The sequence below is a fragment of the Musa acuminata genome, chromosome BXJ2-8, assembly GCF_036884655.1.
Source record: "Musa acuminata AAA Group cultivar baxijiao chromosome BXJ2-8, Cavendish_Baxijiao_AAA, whole genome shotgun sequence".
Classification (NCBI taxonomy): Eukaryota; Viridiplantae; Streptophyta; class Magnoliopsida; order Zingiberales; family Musaceae; genus Musa; species Musa acuminata.
The window spans coordinates 3,949,479-3,968,374 of NC_088345.1; the positions used below are offsets into that span (position 1 = coordinate 3,949,479).

The following is an 18,896-nucleotide window of genomic DNA, read 5'->3' on the forward strand; positions in this document are numbered from 1 at the left end:
AGCTACTTGATTATGTTCTCTCTTTTCTAAAATAAAATTAATTACGGGGATGTAGCTCAGATGGTAGAGTACTCGTTTAGTATGCTAGAGGTACGGAGATCGATATCTCGCATCTCCAGTTTTAAAATCTATGATAATACAACTCAAGAAATATTGTGCTGTCACAATTTAACAATCTTTTTTATTCTGAATAGACAAAGAAGATGCGCTTGTTAACAAAAATCTCACTAGGTTATCTCAAATATGACTCTTTTGAGATTGGCAATAACTTTTGTAGTGGATTCTAAAAAAAAACATAACGCTGCCATAATTTGACCATCCTTTTGTTCTTAAGTAGATAAAGAAGATGCACTTGTTAACATAATTTTAATCTCGCTTCAGGGTTATCTCAAATATGACTCCTTCGAGGTTGGCAACAACTGATCTCGTCCCATCCACTTCGTCGATCTGCAACCCATGACAGATAGCTTCACTGACAACCATAGCGTCTATCCTGTTAACAAGAGACATACACATAATCATTAATCATGTCATTAATCACTAATAGTTGTTATATTACGAAACTGTGAAACACAAGTAAAACGAGGTATAACATGAAATGGTTTGTAGCAGAAAAATGACTGATTGTATACATGATGAATATTCCACTTTGCTAACTAATAGGCGTGATGATGGAATACCCTTAAAGGTCCACCATTAGCACAGAGTCAAATGTTACACACGTGTGAATATTAAATGTCTGGATTAAGAATTGTAATTTGTCATATAAAAACAACACTGATACAATATGGATGGAGTTGATTTCTATCTTCACTTTGAAATCCAAATCTACAAATGACCAAATTAATATAAATAAAATCAGCTACTTGATTATGTTCTCTCTTTTCTAAAATAAAATTAATTACGGGGATGTAGCTCAGATGGTAGAGTACTCGTTTAGCATGCTAGAGGTACGGGGATCGATATCTCGCATCTCCAGTTTTAAAATCTATGATAATACAACTCAAGAAATATTGTGCTGTCACAATTTAACAATCTTTTTTATTCTGAATAGACAAAGAAGATGCGCTTGTTAACAAAAATCTCACTAGGTTATCTCAAATATGACTCTTTTGAGATTGGCAATAACTTTTGTAGTGGATTCTAAAAAAAAAACATAATGCTGCCACAATTTGACCATCCTTTTGTTCTTAAGTAGATAAAGAAGATGCACTTGTTAACATAATCTTAATCTCGCTTCAGGGTTATCTCAAATATGACTCCTTCGAGGTTGGCAACAACTGATCTCGTCCCATCCACTTCGTCGATCTGCAACCCATGACGGATAGCTTCACTGACAACCATAGCGTCTATCCTGTTAACAAGAGACATACACATAATCATTAATCATGTCATTAATCACTAATAGTTGTTATATTACGAAACTGTGAAACACAAGTAAAACGAGGTATAACGTGAAATGGTTTGTAGCAGAAAAATGACTGATTGTATACCTGATGAATATTCCACTTTGCTAACTAATAGGCGTGATGATGGAATACCCTTAAAGGTCCACCATTAGCACAGAGTCAAATGTTACACACGTGTGAATATTAAATGCCTGGATTAAGAATTGTAATTTGTTATATAAAAACTACACTGATACAATATGAACGGAGTTGATTTCTGTCTTCACTTTGAAATCCAAATTTACAAATGACCAAATTAATATAAATAAAATCATTTACTTGACTATGTTCTCTCTTTCCTAAATAAAATAAATTATGGGGATGTAGCTCAGATGGTAGAACGCTCGCTTAGCATGTGAGAGGTATGGGGATCGACTCCTTTGAGATTGGTAATAACTTTTGTAGTGGATTCTCAAAAGAAACATTGTGCTGCCACAATTTGACCATCCTTGTGTTCTTAAGTAGACAAAGAAGATGCACGATTATAATCTCGATTCAGGAGACAACATAAGTAAAAAGAGGTATAACGTGAAATGGTTTGCAGTAGAAAAATGACTGATTGTATAAATGATGAATATTACACTTTGCTAACTAAATACATGATGGAGTTGATTTCTGTTTTCACTTTGAAATCCAAATTTACAAATGACCAAATTAATATAAATAAAATCATTTACTTGACTATGTTCTCTCTTTCCTAAATAAAATAAATTATAGGGATGTAGCTCTGATGGTAGAGTGCTCGCTTAGCATGCGAGAGGTACAGGGATCGATACCATGCATCTCTAATTTTTAAATCTAAGACAATACAACTGAAGGAATATGGTGCTGTCACAATTTAACTATTTTTTTTATTCTAAATAGACAAAGAAGATGCACTTGTTAACAAAAATCTCACTAGGTTATCTCAAATATGACTCCTTTGATATTGGCAATAACTTTTGTAGTGGATTCTCAAAATAAACATAGTGCTGCCACAATTTGACCATCCTTTTGTTCTTAAGTAGACGAAGAAGATTCACTTGTTAACATAATCTTAATCTCGCTTCAGGGTTATCTCAAATATGACTCCTTCGAGGTTGGCAACAATTGATCTCGTCCCATCCACTTCGTAGATCTGCAACCCATGACGGATAGCTTCACTAACAACCATAGCGTCCATCTTGTTAATAGGAGACATGCGCATAATCATTAATCGCGTCATCAATCACTAACAGTTGTTATATTACGAAACTGTGAAACACAAGTAGAAAGATGTATAACGTGAAATGGTTTCCAGCAAAAAAATGACCGATTGTATACATGATGAATACTTTGCTAACTAATAGGTGTGACAATGGAATACCCCTGAAGGTCCACCATTAGCACAGAGTGTTACACACATGTGAATATTAAACGCTTGGATTAAGAATTATAATTTGTCATACAAAAACTACACTGATACAATATGGATGGAGTTGATTTCTATCGAAATCCAAATCTACAAATGACCAAATTAATATAAATAAAATCATCTACTTGACTATGTTCTCTCTTTCCTAAAGAAAATCATATATGAGGATGTAGCTCAGATGGTAGAGCGCTCGCTTAGCATGCAAGAGGTACGGGGATCGATACCCCGCATCTCCAGTTCTAAATCTATGACAATACAACTCAAGAAATATGGTGTTGTCATAATTTAACTATCTTTTTTATTCTAAATAGACAAAGAAGATGCATTTGTTAACAAAAATCTCACTCGGTTATCTCAAATATGACTCCTTTGAGATTGGCAATAACTTTTGTAGTGGATGCTCAAAAGAAACATAGTGTTGCCACAATTTGACCATCATTTTGTTCTTAAGTAGACAAAGAAGATGCACTTGTTAACATAATCTTAATCTCGCTTCAGGGTTATCTCAAATATGACTCCTTCGAGGTTGGCAACAACTGATCTCGTCCCATCCACTTCGTCGATCTGCAACCCATAACGGATAGCTTCACTGACAACCATAGCGTCCATCCTATTAATAGGAGACATGCGCATAATCATTAATCGTGTCATTAATCACTAACAGTTGTTATATTACAAAACTGTGAAACACAAGTAAAAAAAGGTATAACGTGAAATGGTTTGCAACAGAAAAATGACCGATTGTATACATGATGAATATTCCACTTTGCTAACTAATAGGCGTGACGATGGAATACCCCTGAAGGTCCACCATTAGCACAGAGTCAAATGTTACACACGTGTGAATATTAAACGCCTGGATTAAGAATTGTAATTTGTCATATAAAAACTACACTGATACAATATGGATGGAGTTGATTTTGTCTTCACTTTGAAATCCAAATCTACAAATGATCAAATTAATATAAATAAAATCAGCTACTTGACTATGTTCTCTCTTTCCTAATTTTTCAAGTATATGTTTTTTCTCTTTCCTTGCATTTTGCTCTCTTAATTAATATTCAAAACTTTCTAGTCAAATATACACGATTAGTTTGTCAACAAATTTATTATCATATACAAATATTTATTATCATATACAATTGTCAACAAGTGTTCGTAGCATCTCATGCTACAAAAAAAACAAACATGAACATAGGACAGTTCAATTGTATTACCTATGAGGATAAATATATTATACAATTTGGACAGTCTACAACCATTAGATATGTAGCTCACGACAGTTATCAGAACCCGCATAACCGATGCATTGTAATAATTTCTGCCTCAGAAAATATCAATACAATAACAAAAGTTGGAAATTCTTGAGGCAAATACTCATCAGGTGGTGTGGAGATGCATTACAAATGGTGTAATGCGTGTTTAATAAAAAAAATTATGCAACAAAGATAAATCGACTTATTAATGGAGTGAACAGTGTATGCCCATGAGCCATACAAGTAATTGTTAGCAACATGGAGTTAGAACAAGTTCTAGATGAATTTAAAGAAAAGAAAGAAAAGGTAATGGCCATAGGATGACAATGAGGAACACACTTACAACTTAGCACGAGACACATAAGCCAGTATAAATTTGCACTCGCCACCCCTGTGACGCAGAAGCTTCTCTACAGTACTGAAAAGAAAAGGGATGCTGGACTGCTGAAAGCTTAGATAATGTCAAGGAAAGAAAAAGCATGACAGCTGAATAACAAAAGAAAAGGTTGCAAAAAATATAGGATATAGATATCAGCTCCAAGAACAAGATCAAATCCTGTAGGGTACTCCTCTAAAATTTTGCTCAAATGATCACTATTTCCCCATTCTAGTTTCTCAGCTCTTAACACTGCAAACCAAATGTATTAATCCACCTCAATTTTAAGTATATACAAAAGAAATGCCACCATTTTTGTCAAAGATGCTCCATAACTAAAAAGACATCAGATTCCTATGAACCTTCAATACATAACAAATTTACTGAAAATTAAAACATCTTACCAGCAGATGTTGGGGTGTCTGAAGTTGAGTGGAGTTCTATATTTTTCCTCATTATCTAAGAGGGAACAAACATCAGTTCTCACAAAATCACGACAAAGACTGCAGCACATGTACAAGATCCAAGTGCATAAAGAAATGCCTCTAGAAATTCTCAATCACATTTCAACTGAATATATTTTCTCGATTCATCGATTTAAGGTGTATACCATAGCTGTTTTCATTTTTTATCTATTGAGACTATTTTCATTTTCTTTGCATTTCTATAATTTAAAATGGACAAATTAAGAGACTGTCGTGTTAGACAGCTTCTCTAGTTAAGGCCTGATATTGGACCTTGCCTTAAAGCATGTAACAGTATCAAGGTACCGGTTAGATGGTTTTTGGACCTTGCCTCAAGAACTTCCTCATTGTGATCAGTTAGTACAACCTCATGGCAGAATCTACTACATAAAATACCTGTAACACCTGAAAAAGAAAAGCATGTTTAGTCTAATAGAGGAAAGATTAAAGAGGAGAAAGACAGAGTCATTGTCAGCTCACCAACTCCAGAGCCTAACTCTATAACTGAACATCCTTTAAGTATACCAGCATTATCTGAAAGGTAATTGTTCAGCAACACTGCACCAGGCCATACTAATTGCCCTGTAAGATCAAAGTCGGCTGCCAGAAATCGATAGACTTACTATAAGCAAAACAAAATCATCAAAGTCTCAAATATAGTTAGTGTTTGTCTTTCCTAAACGATCAAAACTGCTACCACACAAAGTACACAGTACTTTGTTCCATTATCAGGAACAGATAGAGGATAAAACTTTTCTTACTTTGAAACTAGAAGCATTTTAACTTGTGGAACCATCAGAGACGAGTAGTTCTAAGGTTAATCTTGAGACTAAGGAATCATTTCTGGCAATGATACGGGGGTAATGCGGAATGGATTTTGAAAGAAAGCCGATAATACAGTTGTATTTGCTGGAATAAGTTTTTCGGAAAAAAAAAAGAACGAACTCACTATAATACTTTAATAAAATCGAAAAATAACTCATCATAAATTTAAAATCACAAAGGAATATAAAAATTTTACCACCCAATGATAATAAATAAGGATACAGAACTGAAAATAAAAGACTCACCACTCAAGGAAACATCCAAGAGATACAGAGTTTAAGAGAGAACTCCAAGAAAACTTATATCAATATCATCAGTTTTTAAACTCCTTTCTAGCCCTAAAACATCAAAATAAGTACTAGTGCATGAAACAATCCTTCATGCATAGGGAATTACGAAACTAAGTGTTTTATAAGTTGATAACTAACCTCTTTAATGCATTCCTTGATCATGAAGAAAATCACCTTGAAACAGTTTTAACTTTGTCCAAGGAACATGTGCATGAATTGTCATATTTGAGTGGACTGGATTAAAGGCTATGAGATGACATTGCGGACTGTAGAGAATACCATATAATCAGCACTCCCATGTCAGGGCAGTAGATTCTGATAAGTTGATCAATGGTTTAAAACCAAGTTTTTACCTTTGTTTTGTACATTATGTGAGGACATAAATACACAAACTCCTATTTTTCCCAGAGATTTACTTCCAAAAGACTCTGGTACTGAAAAGAAATGATTACTTTTGAGGATTAGGTGCTCATCTTCTACCAAGATAGCATCTTAATTAAATACAGAATAAAAGAGATAACTTTGTGTATTACATGATGAAATAGATCGAAATGTATAAGTGAGCATACGCTTACAAAGAGAAGGCAAAAAGAAGAGACAAGAAATGTGGCACTTACTGGAAGCAGAGCGAAGACAGAGGAGGTCGAGAGAATGAGACCCAAACGAGAAGGTGGTGAGCTCATAGCTGCAACGAGAGAATGAGGGTTTACGAGGAACCAAACAGAGGATGAGACGAAGAGACGAACACGGGTGGAGGGAGAAATACTCGCGATTGACGAAGAAGAACGAGGATTCGCCTAAGCAGACCGTATCGTCGTCTCCGTCTTCCATCTGTCTCTGCTGCGTCAGTCGCCTCGTCAAGCTACCGCAATCGCCGTCGCACCGCAGCAGAAGCATATGAAACCCCTCTTCCGAGTGTTGGGGGAATGGACCGCCCCCATTTGGTTCGGTTTTCTGAACCCGGTTCGGTTTATGGTTTAGGGCTTTGATATAGGAAAAATATTTCGTGTTTCTGTTTTTCTTTTCATTTTTAGGATATACCTCAGCCCTATCCGTTTTTCTTTTCATTTTTAGGCTCCTTCACCCAAGGCATCAAATGATCTCGAACAATAATTAAAGGTCGAACTATTGATAGAATGTGATGACGATCGATGAGGATGGTGCTCGCGAGAGTTAGTCCTTCACCCACTACCCTCACTCTTATTTCTTTCGTGTATTCTCTCCCTCCACCTCACCCAGGATTTGATCTCTCGATTAGGAAGTTAGACTATTAGCTCTCGACATCATTCACTCTCCATCAAGATGATAGCGACACCATCATCATTGTGGTAAGAGCAATCTTGCTATCGTCAATGATCGCATGAAAGCGATGGGGTAAAGTCGAACGATGACTAGAGGTATTTATTATGTTAAAAAAATAAATGAAGAAAAATTAAAAACTATGTCTACCTCTCATAAGAAGTCTTTTTTTGTTTTTTCTTTAAAAAAACTTGCCCTTTGCCTATACCACCCACACCGAGTAACATATAAACATAAATAAAAAAGATATTGGAAAAGTTTATGTTGTGCCTTTGAACGCTCCAAATTCCATATGGATCCTTGTCAGTTCTCATAAGGAGCCTCACGATAGGGCCTAAGGGTTCAAAAGTCTATCAGGTCTCTTTTATCTTCAGAGGCACCTTTTGAAGCTCACATGCTTCGAAAGGATAAAACTATGCGAGTACGCCATTGCCCAAAGCGGATAATTCTTCACGAGCTTATGGATCGCACCAATAACCGACCGACTAAATGATCTAGATATAACTACAATGTATATATATTTAATTATATTTACATGAGGTCCATCAGTATTCTGAATTGATACCAAGAACAAAAGACACATAAAATGGATTCGACTTTGCCATCAAATAGTACTCGGAGAGGATGCTCGAGATGATTTCCTATCACCACCAGAATCTCTAAGACAACATTTCCATCCCCACCAGCCCGAATCTTGAGGAAAGCAGTACCGTTTCTCCCACCTGGTTAGATAGATTCACCAAAAACTTGATTCCATATATATATATATATATATATATATATACTATGAACAATCTGGTGGTTGTCGTAATTTTAGGTTTATTATCAATAGTAGGAATCCAATACGATCCCTTTCCTTTATGAGTGGTTGTCGTAAGAGGGAATAATGTATGGAAAATGGTCATTCTGATATGATCCAAAGGAATCTGTCGTGTATTCCTCAAGAAAGTTATTCCTTTTTTTTTCTATTTATTTAGGTTGATCCCTCTTCCCACTAGTTTACCTTCATATTATTGAAATTTTTTATTAATTATTAGGAAATGTTTTTTTTATCCTTACTGTATTTATATAAGAAATTATAAGAAATTAGTCTAAGAATAATAAAAATGTAGCTTGAGCCCATCTATTACTATTATAAGAAAAATATTATGTGTATCGTCATCCGTCGTTGATGAGCAAGAATCAAATACGACATGTCTTCCTTTATCAAAATTTTATTTTTATAACATTGATTCAGCTTTAGATATCATCATCATCGTCGTCGTCATTGTTAATAGTAATAAAATAGTATATATAATGAAAATTTAAAAATAATATCTTTTTTTAAGACGATTCTTTTTTTTTTCATAATTTTCAATTGATCGATGTCCCTTTACATTATATTTCCTATAATATTCTTGATAATATACAATAGTAGCTCTCATATTTTCTGATCGATCAATCTATTTCATGAATCGATTCATTGATGCTAATATTTTTAAAATTTATAGAATTATTTAAATATATTATAGTTTTTTTTCTTTCTAAATAAATAAAAATATTTAAAGGTATATTTAAAAATACGGTAACTAACAACAGGTAAATCTCATACATTATGATTAGATTTATTTATCCCCTGATTACATGCTCTAATTGTATTGTTAGAAGACATTTCAAGATTTATGCTAAATAAAAAGTGTTTTTAGAATATATAAAAATAAAGATATCTATGGATATGTTTTTCCAAGAATTCATCCATCTACTTCGGAATTATTTTAATATCTATGAGAATATCGAAAATATTTCCGATAAAACTGTTAGCTATCGTTGGTTATATATATATATATATATATATATATATATATATATATATCAAGCCAAAGAGATAGAAAAGAGAAAACGGGGGTGCAACCATCACTGTCCGTCCATTCATCGGTCACAGATCCGAACCGTTTGATCCTTCATCTGTTCAAGGACACCGAACGGATCACGACCGCACATTTGTCCGAGTCAACGACGAAGACCAACGGTTCGTGGCCTGAAAGTACCATAAAGTACAGACGGTGAATAGTGCCGAAGGTTTTTCTTAAATTGTAATTTTGAAGTCCTTAGGGATGTAATCATAAAAGTACCATTTCAATCCCCAGCTGACACCAAAAAAGACCGGACTTTTACGGTGCAGACGACAACACTGCGCGGTTGGATTCGGTGTCCTGTAGAGAGAGAGAGAGAGAGAGAGAGAGAGAGAGAGGAGTCTGTGGGTAATGTGGTCTTGGGTTCAAGTGTGCTCTTTACCTCTTATGGCGGTTTTGGTTTTGTCGCAAGGGGTGGAAAGGAGAGAGAAGTGGTCCGTTTGTGTGTGTGTGGAGGTTTGATGAAGAAGATATCGTCGTGCGACCGGGAACCGCCGCCGCGCAATCGGGTTCTGGTCTCCTTTGGGACGGGAACAAATCGGACCGGTTGTCATTACCCTATAATCTCACGTTAGTAATTTTGAGTTCCGGAGGGTGGGATTGATTGGCACTGCATGTGGATTGTCGGAAAGGTCGGATCTTTCCGTTGTCTTTTTCGCGTGGTCTCGGTTGTGCCCATCGGAACCGCCGTTGATCGGCGAAAAGATTTGTACCCCATTAGTTTTTCCGGTCACCGGTCTCGGAGCCGGCGGCCAAGATTCGTTCTTGGAGTCGATTTCTGCCGCGGACTGCTCTGGTGAGACGGATTTGCCCTCGTATACGTCGGGTCGTTCTTCGCCGGTGTCCTCGCCGTCGCCACCATGGCGAGCTCGTCCGGGTCGGTTGATTACTGGAGGAAGTTCTTCCGAAGCGCCAACTCCGACATCTTCGAGGTCATCGAGCAAGCGATCCTGGTGGCGGCGTCGGATTGCCCCCGGCAGTTCCGGAGCAGGAGGGATCAGATCGTGGAGAAACTATTCGCCGCGCTGCTGCCGCGGTGCTTCGGCTGTGACCGCGTCGAGCTGAGAGGGGCCGAGGGGGACGGCAGCATGAGGAGGCTCGGAGAGAAGGAGAGCAAAGCGGACAGCAGCAACGACGGGCCCGAGTCCTTGAATCGGGCGGTGAGCAACTACACGTATGACGAGGCGGAGGCGCTCACCGAGGAGATCGAAGAGGAGGGCCAGATTGTTGGAGAGGTCATGAGGATCAAAGAGATCCTCGGAAACCAACACGATGAGGTAATTTGTGTGGCTTTTCATCGATTTAGTATTGCATTATGATCCAGAGAATGTAAATTGGCCGCATTTAGATGTGTGATGTTGGTGGAGTACCATTGAGCTTGAGCTTGCTGATGCTTCTTTGCAGTCTGATGCTGTCTTGTTGGAGTCTTTAAGGAGGCTGCAACTGATGGAGCTTTCTGTTGATGTCCTCAAGGTGTTGATCTTGCATTCCTCTCTATCCCTTTTGTTCTATGTTGGACTCAGGATCAGGATGCGTACATTATTGCAGCAATTTGATGATTTCAAAGTGCTTGTAACTCCTTTGCATCATTGATCTGTTTTGGTTTCTTTTGGTTGTTAGGCGACTGAGATCGGAAGGGCTGTTAATGGCCTGCGTAAACACAACTCGAAGCAAATTCGCCACCTGGTTCGGACTCTCATCGAGTGAGTTCTCTTGTAGTATGATATGGTTTACTGATGGTGGTAGAGCAAATGATATATTCTATAGAGTTTAGTGCACTGTTCTTCATTTCAGACGGATGCAAGTTTAAGATGTTTTTGTTGCTTGTGGATAGTTTGTGATCCTTTCTTTCTTTAGGTCAAGTATACAATTGCACTTTGCATTGTGTGTGATCAGAAGATTTTTAAATCTGAGTTTAGACTGATGCATTTGGTCTTGCGGGAATCAGAAATGGTTTCTTCAGTTTCTTTTGCATTGGATGTTGGATGTGTTTTACCTGTTCGATACTCGGTCGTGCGCTTCCATTTAGTGAAAGATAAAAAGGAAGCAAAATTGTTTCCGGTTAAGAGGTGCATATACAAATTGTTCTTAGACTTTTCTAATCGCTTGGGTTTATGTTTGGGTTGCAGTGGTTGGAAGGTTTTGGTTGATGAATGGGTCAGTGCTGCCGCTGCCGTTGCCGGTATGTTATATGTTCGTCTCATGTCTGGCACAGATATACATTTATGATCTCTCATATGTGATTATGAACTTGTGATTTACAGGTAACTCTCCAGACTCTGTAACTCCTTCTGTTATCGATGATGAGGAAGGGCTTCCTTCTCCTCCATTAGACGAGGGAGCACTATTTGCTACTCAGACAACTTCCATCCAACTCTCGAAGGTACGATATGAAATATTTGTAGCACCGTTGCTCTATTCTTTACAATTGATATAATGTTCCACCTTTTCGTGCGCTAATTGGGTGCCGTTTTATGCGTCTTTTTACTCTTGGGTCTTGAAGTTCTTTGACGGAATGGATGATGACGGAAGTGAGTACTGAGGCTTTTCGGATTACCTTCTGGGTTTCCTTTTTTTGTTAATTTTCTGATTTATGGTATCATCCTTGTGCTGGCAATTCGCTGCAGATTTTAGAAACACTGGGGAGTTTGACGAAGGGTGGGAAAATGGAACGAAGCCTACAAACTATGAAATATTAAAGAAACAACAGCCTATGCAACTACCTGTTGCTCGAGAAGAGAACCGAGAGATGAGGCGAGGTCCGCAACAGTCTAACTTTGTAAAAGAGAAGGGACATGTAAGGAGGCGAGAGCCATGGCAATCAGCTATTCCAGAAGATAAGTTGCATATGAGAAGACGAGAATTAGAAATGAGGCAACCAGAGCTTCATGAAATCTGTGTCTGGCAAGCAACGTCCCAAAGCATACTAAGTAAACAGAGCAAGGCTGTGATTGTTGAATCGGGACCTGACAAATCAGCAAAGCTCGCCCCTGAGCAGAAAGCATCCAGCGAGGCGAAAGTTAAACAACAACGAGACACTGCTGCACTTAAAAGGATGCCACCGATGATCCTGCAAGACGTAAGTTTAACGAAACATATGGAAATTTGAAATATGATAGGTTTTGAAAAAGTCTGAAACTTTTTCATCTATTAGAAGTCAAAATACTCCGAAGAAGCTTCTGTCCAGGCTAAGCTGGAGGTCGTAAGGCGGAAGCTTCACGAAGGCTACCGGCAAGCAGAAAATGGTTCGTTTTTTACTTATAAGCTTCAATCAGTTGCTCACAAATTTTTCTCATGGCGCAATTGTAGAAGTTAATCTGATTCATGGCGTATGTTTCATATGATGCAGCAAAAAAGCAGCGAACAATACAAGTAATGGAGTTGCATGATATTCCAAAGCAGGCACACAACAGCCAGCCTGTTCCGAAATCCCGAAGCCACTTTAGGAATCGGGCAAATGGGTGGCAATAGTTCAGTCAATTATCAAATTGGAGTTTGGAATTGCAGCCGATGGCGTTCCTTTCTCATTCAAAGGAAGAACCACAGCTCGCTGCATTTTCCTTGCATATGGTACTGACACCTTAATCATGTATCACCATAAAGAGGGCACTCAGGAAGCCGGAATGTCGACATTTATGTAGAACCAGGTGTACATTAATCTGAGATAAATTGCTGATCATGTACATAATTCGACAAACCCATCACATTTCTGTGTTTCTCGATCTCTCCTTTACGACGTAAAAGCAACGCGTTACAGTTAGCATCTCGCAGTTGCAGTTTCTCTGAATGCCTCGGCTGATTCTTGCATGATCTCTTGGTGGCTAACTGCTGCATTGCACTTCTTGTACAACTATTACATTGTTGATTATGGTTACAGCGATGATCAATTTTGTAGTTGCGGCAACTTCATTCATTATCTGGTAACAAACAACATATTCTGCAATGCATTCTGGTTTAGCCTATTTTACACACTGGGATTTACTGGACACAGTTGCTAAGATCACTGCTGTTTCTTGTTGTTGGGGTTGTCAATCAGATTCAAGCTACTGTTTCTGTGCCAACCAAAAGTGAAACCACATTACAAAAAGCTTTGCTTGTGCTGCTGTGTTCTGTTCTTATAGAAACTACAGAACACAATGAAAGCTTGTCCTCTAATGGTGGCATGGGAGTCCAAGGCCATAAAAAGAACACCCAACTCCCCGAATTTAATTGGCAGCGCCACTTTCTTTGACGGTGGCCTGCTTTCCCCCACCATGTTCCTTCTTTTTGATGCTGTATTCCTTCATCCTCCTCTCGGTGGAACTTTTCCTCCAAAGAAGATTTGGCCGCAGAGGAAAGGTAAAGTGAAGAAATGGCTGGTCCACGATGAACAGGAGAAGGCACATCTTCCTGCTCTGTTCCGGTAGTCAACTCATCAATCAGCTTCTCTTTGGTTTGGTCACCACAGAAAATGCCGGCACTGTGACAGTTTCTTGGGGTTGAGAATTCAAAGCTTATGTTGTTTCGTGGGTATTATGTCGAGAAGAATTATATGGATGTTAATGTTAAATTTAACCGTCAATGTGATGTCCCAAAGTTAGCTTCACATAATTGACTTTTCCAGAAGAAGTTCTTTTCCAGAAGAAGTTTCCACATCAGACCTGACGCAGCCATCCATAATCATATCCAACACAAAGGTTGTGGAGCACTATTGACCACTCTTTTGACATGGCAATCATTCAAACAACAGAGTGGTAGGTTGGCCGACTCTGTGAAAAGCACTTTGGGTGAATGAAAAGAGAGAGAGAGAGAAAAGATGAAGGAGAATATTTGTTATTTGAAGGACTTGCAAGTGAGAGCTGCTACTTGATGTTGAATTCCATTAACTCTGCGTATGCGTATGACATGTTTGATATTTTGAGTGACATAACATCCAGAACTGCACGCATTTTTTAGGGATTCCACCTTTCAACTCATCAAAATTGTGTAGCTAGACCATGACATTTGTTGGTGAACCTTTACGTCATGGTCGAGGTGTCAACATGGTTCGATCCAATCCCGAATGTGCAAGATTGCCCATGCGGATGCTCGGGTCATGTCGACGTCAGGTCGGGTTAGGTCCAAGCGTCGTCTCCCGAGCGCGGTTCTCCCTCGGTGGGTTGCTTCTGCTTCGTTGTCGATTCCTACACAAAGATCGAGGTCGGGAGGAAGATTTGCTGACTCGATCCCTCCGAAGTTCAAGTCAGTATTGTGGAGTTAAGGAGAGTTGAGTGTCCTGGATTAGCTTTTATACCTACGAGGATGAGTTGACCATACAGGGTCAATTAACTACGATCAACTTCTCGGGCGATCGATTTAAGCTTTTGTGCGAGCGGCGACCGACCTGCACGGATCGACACCGCACAACATCACCTCGAGTTTTCTGAGATGATTGTACCGTGACGATGAAGTTCGTAAGGAGGGGGCGACGAGCGGTATCGCTTGTCACATGTGTGCTACGTGCCATATCGAACTTGAAGTTTTACGTCTACATCGTCGTGTCTGCTTACTCGGATCCATGCGGATGATACCAAAATATATCATATCAACACTAATGAGATAGAAAGAGCAAGTTGGGTTGCCCGTGTCTCTTTCTCTTTGATATGTTTCTCCTCTTAATTTATTGTTTGGGGGAGAATGTGAACAGTGTGCTTTGAATCACAAGGAATGGAGGGTGGAGAGACGTATAAGCTGTCAGCTGGTTCTACTCACCAACAAGTCGGCGGCAGGATTTGTAGTTTCTTGTGATAGGGTACAGGTTGCTCATGTTCAACCACACAACTTGGGGAGCAACAACTCACTAAATATAACACAGTTTGAAGGCTGCAATGAGATTCCAGGCTTTACCTCTTTGTAAAAATGGCCCTCCTGCATTTAAGATGTTGTTTAGGTGACATTGCAGACTCTTTTGTACAGCATAAGAACCAGAAAATTGATTGTGGTACTCAAAAACTGGCTTCTATGTCTTGTGGCAAACAACAGAAACACATGAAGAATCCACATCGATCGACCACATCCCCAGCCTTTCAAGCTCCTTCTGTACCAAAGCTGATGCCATCTCTTGAGACCAGAAGACCATGTTCAGTTTGCTCTCCGTGTGGTTCATGGTGATAGCACCTAATTTCACACCAACGGCTGAGTCATCAACTCTCACATCAGCATTATCATCTAAAGCTTTCCTAGCAAGATACACAAAATTCTTGTGTTCCATCAGGTGGGAGTTGCTTCCTGTCAGGGACTTGCACTCTGCCACCACCTTGTGAATGTAATCATCATTCCACATCTTCAAGGAAGGTGGAGAGCTCTTCACAAACAACAGCCCCACATCTTTTACAACAACAAAGTCATAGGAGGGATGCGGCAACTCGGATAATGAGCCACTACCTGGAATCATGTTACCGTCTATCAACCACAAGTTATATCCTAATTCCAGGCACTTCTGAACTATAGTGGCTTTAACCCATATCTCCCTTATGATGTCTGTTTCATGTTCATGATATACTGACTTGTCGTGCCTAATGCTAGAAATCAACTGATCTGCATCGATTACAGGATATCCTCTTCTGGCAAGGTCAATCAAGAACTCTAGATTGCCACCAAGGAGAATGAAGTTCAGTGAACCAGCTTTTTCAAGATTGCAAATCAAGTTTTTAGCAATCCTCTCTGTTGTCTGGTACAAGCTTATTACGATTATTGTTTTCTGCTGCTTCAAGGAGTATAGTAAGGACCTGAGTCCACTAAAGTCGCTCACAATTCTGCCTGGCAGTGTTTCTGTGAAACAGAAATCATACCATTTTAAGTTCCTCAGTGGCGGCACTTCCCAGAGATTGAAACTAAGAGATTCATCTACCAACAAACTTGAATCAGGACCAACCGTCTTCCCATAATTTACACCTGCATCCCTGTGAGAGATGCTGAGTGCTCTTTCTTGCTCAAAGTTTGTATAGATATTGTAGTACCCTCGGGAATGGATGAATTTGATGAACCAAGGAGTCCAAATTCTCTCGCCAAACCTTTTGTACCAACCTGTTGTCACCTGCAAATATAGCAAAAAGAATGAAGGATAAGAGATGACATTCTTGTAATAGTTGATACGCCAAAACATGAAATAATAGGACAGAAGGAGAATGCAAATTTTTAAAGTAAGGAGTTCTTAGTGTGCCAATGAGGCTCCTTTTATTCGGAAAATCTCTTGTACTCAAAAACTTTAGCAAAACTTCTTTTGCTGCTCACAACAAATAAGATTACCATGCCTTGAAGAATTGGTTTGATTTCTTTGGATTTGTGCTCATCATACCACAGGCGGAATTCCTTCCATGGTTTTGGAAAAAGAAGCTGACCCCATGTGCCAACCATCTGGTATAAGAAAATTCGTGTTTCACTGCCCACTTGCAGCTTGTTTCCATTTTTACCTGTAATTTGTATATAATGAGAGTCATACATGTACCATAAGCCATAAGCCAAACCTTTGCGTTCACAAAAAAGTAACAAGAAATTGGTTTCAGAAATAACTGTGGAGTGCACACCAGACTTCTATGGTGAAGAAAATGAAGGCAAAGAATGCAATTAAATAATGCTTGCACCCTCATCTACTGCTTTGTTATCATCGTCCACAAAACCACTCTGTAACTGCTCCAGACTGATAAATAGTTCAACGAAACAAATCATAACAAGCAAAACCAAAATTGTCCATTGTTGCAAATCCAACCATCCAACTTAAAAAAAAGAGAAGCAAGTCCGACTGGTAGAAAATACTTACAAATCAAAGAAAGAAATGGTCTTTCAAAAACAAAAAAATATTATAATCTGGTTGCTATGAGAATAAAGAAGTGTGTCCTGCAACTCGAGGATATTCCATGGAAGGAGGTGAATCCAGCTTTCATGACATAGCAAAGAGATATAAGGAGTCCAAACATTTGAAGAAGGTTAATCTCCATTGAGAAAACTGAACTCCGTATATCTTCTTTAACTCCATTGAGTTGATACTTCTGATTGAACAGAATTCCAAGAGAAATTTTGCAACAACATATGCAATAACATGGCAGCAATAGTGCACTAATAAATGAAAAGTAGTTATATACCTAAAAGGCAATCAACGAACTGCTCAAAGTATCTGGTGAAAATGCATCAACATCTATATAGATGACACTGTAATAGGAGTTTAACTTATGGCTTTTTACTTTATGATGACTGCAACCAAATATTCGAAAGTAAATTTTCAACCTGAAATCTGATACGATGGTGTCAAGATCAGCAACATAATTAATTAGAAGAAGAAGAAGAAGAAGACGAAGACAAGAAATCCCAATTGGAATACACCCTGGCCTTAAAGGCAGGGTTAAGCTGGAATGAAAAACCAGATAAGTTTATTGAATGCGCAACAGATTTGTATGATTCCATCGAGCAGTTCTGTAGATATATGATATAGATGAATATTATAGACTACAATAAGGCAAGATGGTGTACAATGTACTAAAAGTGCCAACTTTGACAAACCTAAATCCTTCTGAACTTGTATATCATGTCATTTTCCTGCCTAAATTAATCCCACGAATTGCTTTCTTGAACATCTCAGAAAGATCTTCCAAAAGTCGGTTCCATAAGAACTAGGCATAAGCTATAACACGAAGAGAGGAAAAGGGTTCATCATCATACCAGCAACGAACCTCGGCCGCTGCAGAGACGCCCCATAGATGGACGGATCGTAGTTCGCCGGGTCGTAGTAGTACTTCAAGATCAGCCCTTTCAGGAACTTGTAGTACAGCGGGGACAGCTCGAGGTCGTCCTCCACCACGAAGGCGAACTCGTCATCGGAGCTCGGCCACCATGCCTCCAGCCACTGGGCCTGCAGCCCGGCATTGGCCGTCCGGTAGTGCACGATCTTGTCCCCGTGGGGCCAGCGAAGGCGGTCGACGAGATACAGGATCCGGCGCGACTCGTCCAGCTTGCGGTCGAGGGTGGCGCCGGAGGAGCCATTGAGCGGGCGGAAGTGGTCTACGAGGACGTGGAGGTGGACGCGGTCACCGGTGTAGTCGGCGGCGGCGAGCGATCGGAGACATCGACGGAGCGAGTCGATGCGGTCGAATGTGAGGAGCTTGATGATGAACGTGAAGCGAGGATTAGGGTTGGGGCTTGATGAAAGGAGAAGGGAGGAGGATGAGGAGTGGTAGAAGAAGAGGAGGAGGGCAGAGAAGGAGAGGAAGAAGAGGAGGGGAAGGAGCGGCCTCCGCTTGGGTTGCATTCTTTGGGAACTAATCATTAGGGATAGCGTTTGAAGGAATCATCTACCGATCGTCCGCTCGGGGACGCACTTCTCCTCCTCCTCCTCCTTGCTTGGAGCGCAGCCCGACGGGAGTGGTAGAGATCTGAAGTCCCCCATCGATCGCAGGCAGGTAAATTTTGCCCGGTTCATTTCTTTCCTTTCCCCCTCTTCCCGGTTCAATCGACTCGCTGTTTGGTTCAACTCAAGCTTGGGTCGGGTCCTAATAATAGGACAAATTAGAATCAGATACTGTCCTAATAAATAGCAGCAGCTATCACTTTTATTGCCGAGTTGTACGGAACGAGCACCGTTCACTTTGCTGGATACCAGTGTACATGCTCGTAAGGTTGACGGATTGGAGACGACATCAACC

At 39.5% G+C, this 18,896-nt stretch overlaps 3 protein-coding genes across 4 annotated transcripts; 1 reads left to right on the forward strand and 2 right to left on the reverse strand.

The window, feature by feature from the left end:
- Positions 1 to 3,149: 3,149 nt before the first annotated feature.
- On the reverse strand, positions 3,150 to 6,998 carry LOC135618767 (uncharacterized). Its single transcript, XM_065119969.1, has 7 exons — positions 6,819 to 6,998; positions 6,670 to 6,737; positions 5,418 to 5,537; positions 5,269 to 5,342; positions 4,878 to 4,932; positions 4,441 to 4,725; positions 3,150 to 3,451 (listed from the first exon to the last, which is right to left on the reverse strand). Exons 1-6 carry the CDS (start codon positions 6,947 to 6,949, stop codon positions 4,550 to 4,552), a joined length of 624 nt encoding a protein of 207 aa, XP_064976041.1. The 5' UTR covers positions 6,950 to 6,998; the 3' UTR covers positions 3,150 to 3,451; positions 4,441 to 4,549.
- A 2,531-nt stretch (positions 6,999 to 9,529) lies between these two features.
- LOC103993742 (probable mediator of RNA polymerase II transcription subunit 26b) lies at positions 9,530 to 12,947 on the forward strand. 2 transcript variants are annotated; one of them, XM_009413917.3, is made up of 9 exons: positions 9,530 to 10,520; positions 10,648 to 10,716; positions 10,864 to 10,946; positions 11,373 to 11,425; positions 11,508 to 11,626; positions 11,747 to 11,774; positions 11,871 to 12,322; positions 12,398 to 12,488; positions 12,593 to 12,947. In XM_009413917.3, the coding sequence occupies exons 1-9, from the start codon at positions 10,104 to 10,106 to the stop codon at positions 12,712 to 12,714; spliced, it is 1,434 nt and encodes a 477-aa protein (XP_009412192.2). In that variant the 5' UTR covers positions 9,530 to 10,103; the 3' UTR covers positions 12,715 to 12,947. The 2 variants fall into 2 exon arrangements, with proteins under 2 accessions (XP_009412192.2, XP_009412193.2); XM_009413918.3 differs by having other exon boundaries at positions 12,401 to 12,488.
- Positions 12,948 to 15,179: 2,232 nt separating this feature from the next.
- LOC135618768 (uncharacterized) lies at positions 15,180 to 18,668 on the reverse strand. The gene is made up of 3 exons (XM_065119970.1): positions 17,917 to 18,668; positions 16,510 to 16,673; positions 15,180 to 16,297 (listed from the first exon to the last, which is right to left on the reverse strand). Exons 1-3 carry the CDS (start codon positions 18,518 to 18,520, stop codon positions 15,221 to 15,223), a joined length of 1,845 nt encoding a protein of 614 aa, XP_064976042.1. The 5' UTR covers positions 18,521 to 18,668; the 3' UTR covers positions 15,180 to 15,220.
- Between the last annotated feature and the right edge of the window lie 228 nt (positions 18,669 to 18,896).

What these genes read in the sequence shown, in the direction of transcription:
- LOC103993742 (XM_009413917.3), top strand. Translation starts at nt 10,104, where the DNA reads ATGGCGAGCTCGTCCGGGTCGGTTGATTACTGGAGGAAGTTCTTCCGA. An exon ending in TTTCTGTTGATGTCCTCAAG is followed by an intron (nt 10,717 to 10,863) that starts GTGTTGATCTTG and finishes TTTGGTTGTTAG; the next exon opens with GCGACTGAGATCGGAAGGGC. An exon ending in CTTCCATCCAACTCTCGAAG is followed by an intron (nt 11,627 to 11,746) that starts GTACGATATGAA and finishes TGGGTCTTGAAG; the next exon opens with TTCTTTGACGGAATGGATGA.
- LOC135618768 (XM_065119970.1), bottom strand. Translation starts at nt 18,520, where the DNA reads ATGATTAGTTCCCAAAGAATGCAACCCAAGCGGAGGCCGCTCCTTCCC. An exon ending in GCGGCCGAGGTTCGTTGCTG is followed by an intron (nt 16,674 to 17,916) that starts GTATGATGATGA and finishes TACAAATTACAG; the next exon opens with GTAAAAATGGAAACAAGCTG. An exon ending in AACCAATTCTTCAAGGCATG is followed by an intron (nt 16,298 to 16,509) that starts GTAATCTTATTT and finishes CTATATTTGCAG; the next exon opens with GTGACAACAGGTTGGTACAA.
- LOC135618767 (XM_065119969.1), bottom strand. Translation starts at nt 6,949, where the DNA reads ATGCTTCTGCTGCGGTGCGACGGCGATTGCGGTAGCTTGACGAGGCGA. An exon ending in CTGTCTTCGCTCTGCTTCCA is followed by an intron (nt 5,538 to 6,669) that starts GTAAGTGCCACA and finishes GATTTCTGGCAG; the next exon opens with CCGACTTTGATCTTACAGGG. An exon ending in AGACACCCCAACATCTGCTG is followed by an intron (nt 4,726 to 4,877) that starts GTAAGATGTTTT and finishes TTTGGTTTGCAG; the next exon opens with TGTTAAGAGCTGAGAAACTA.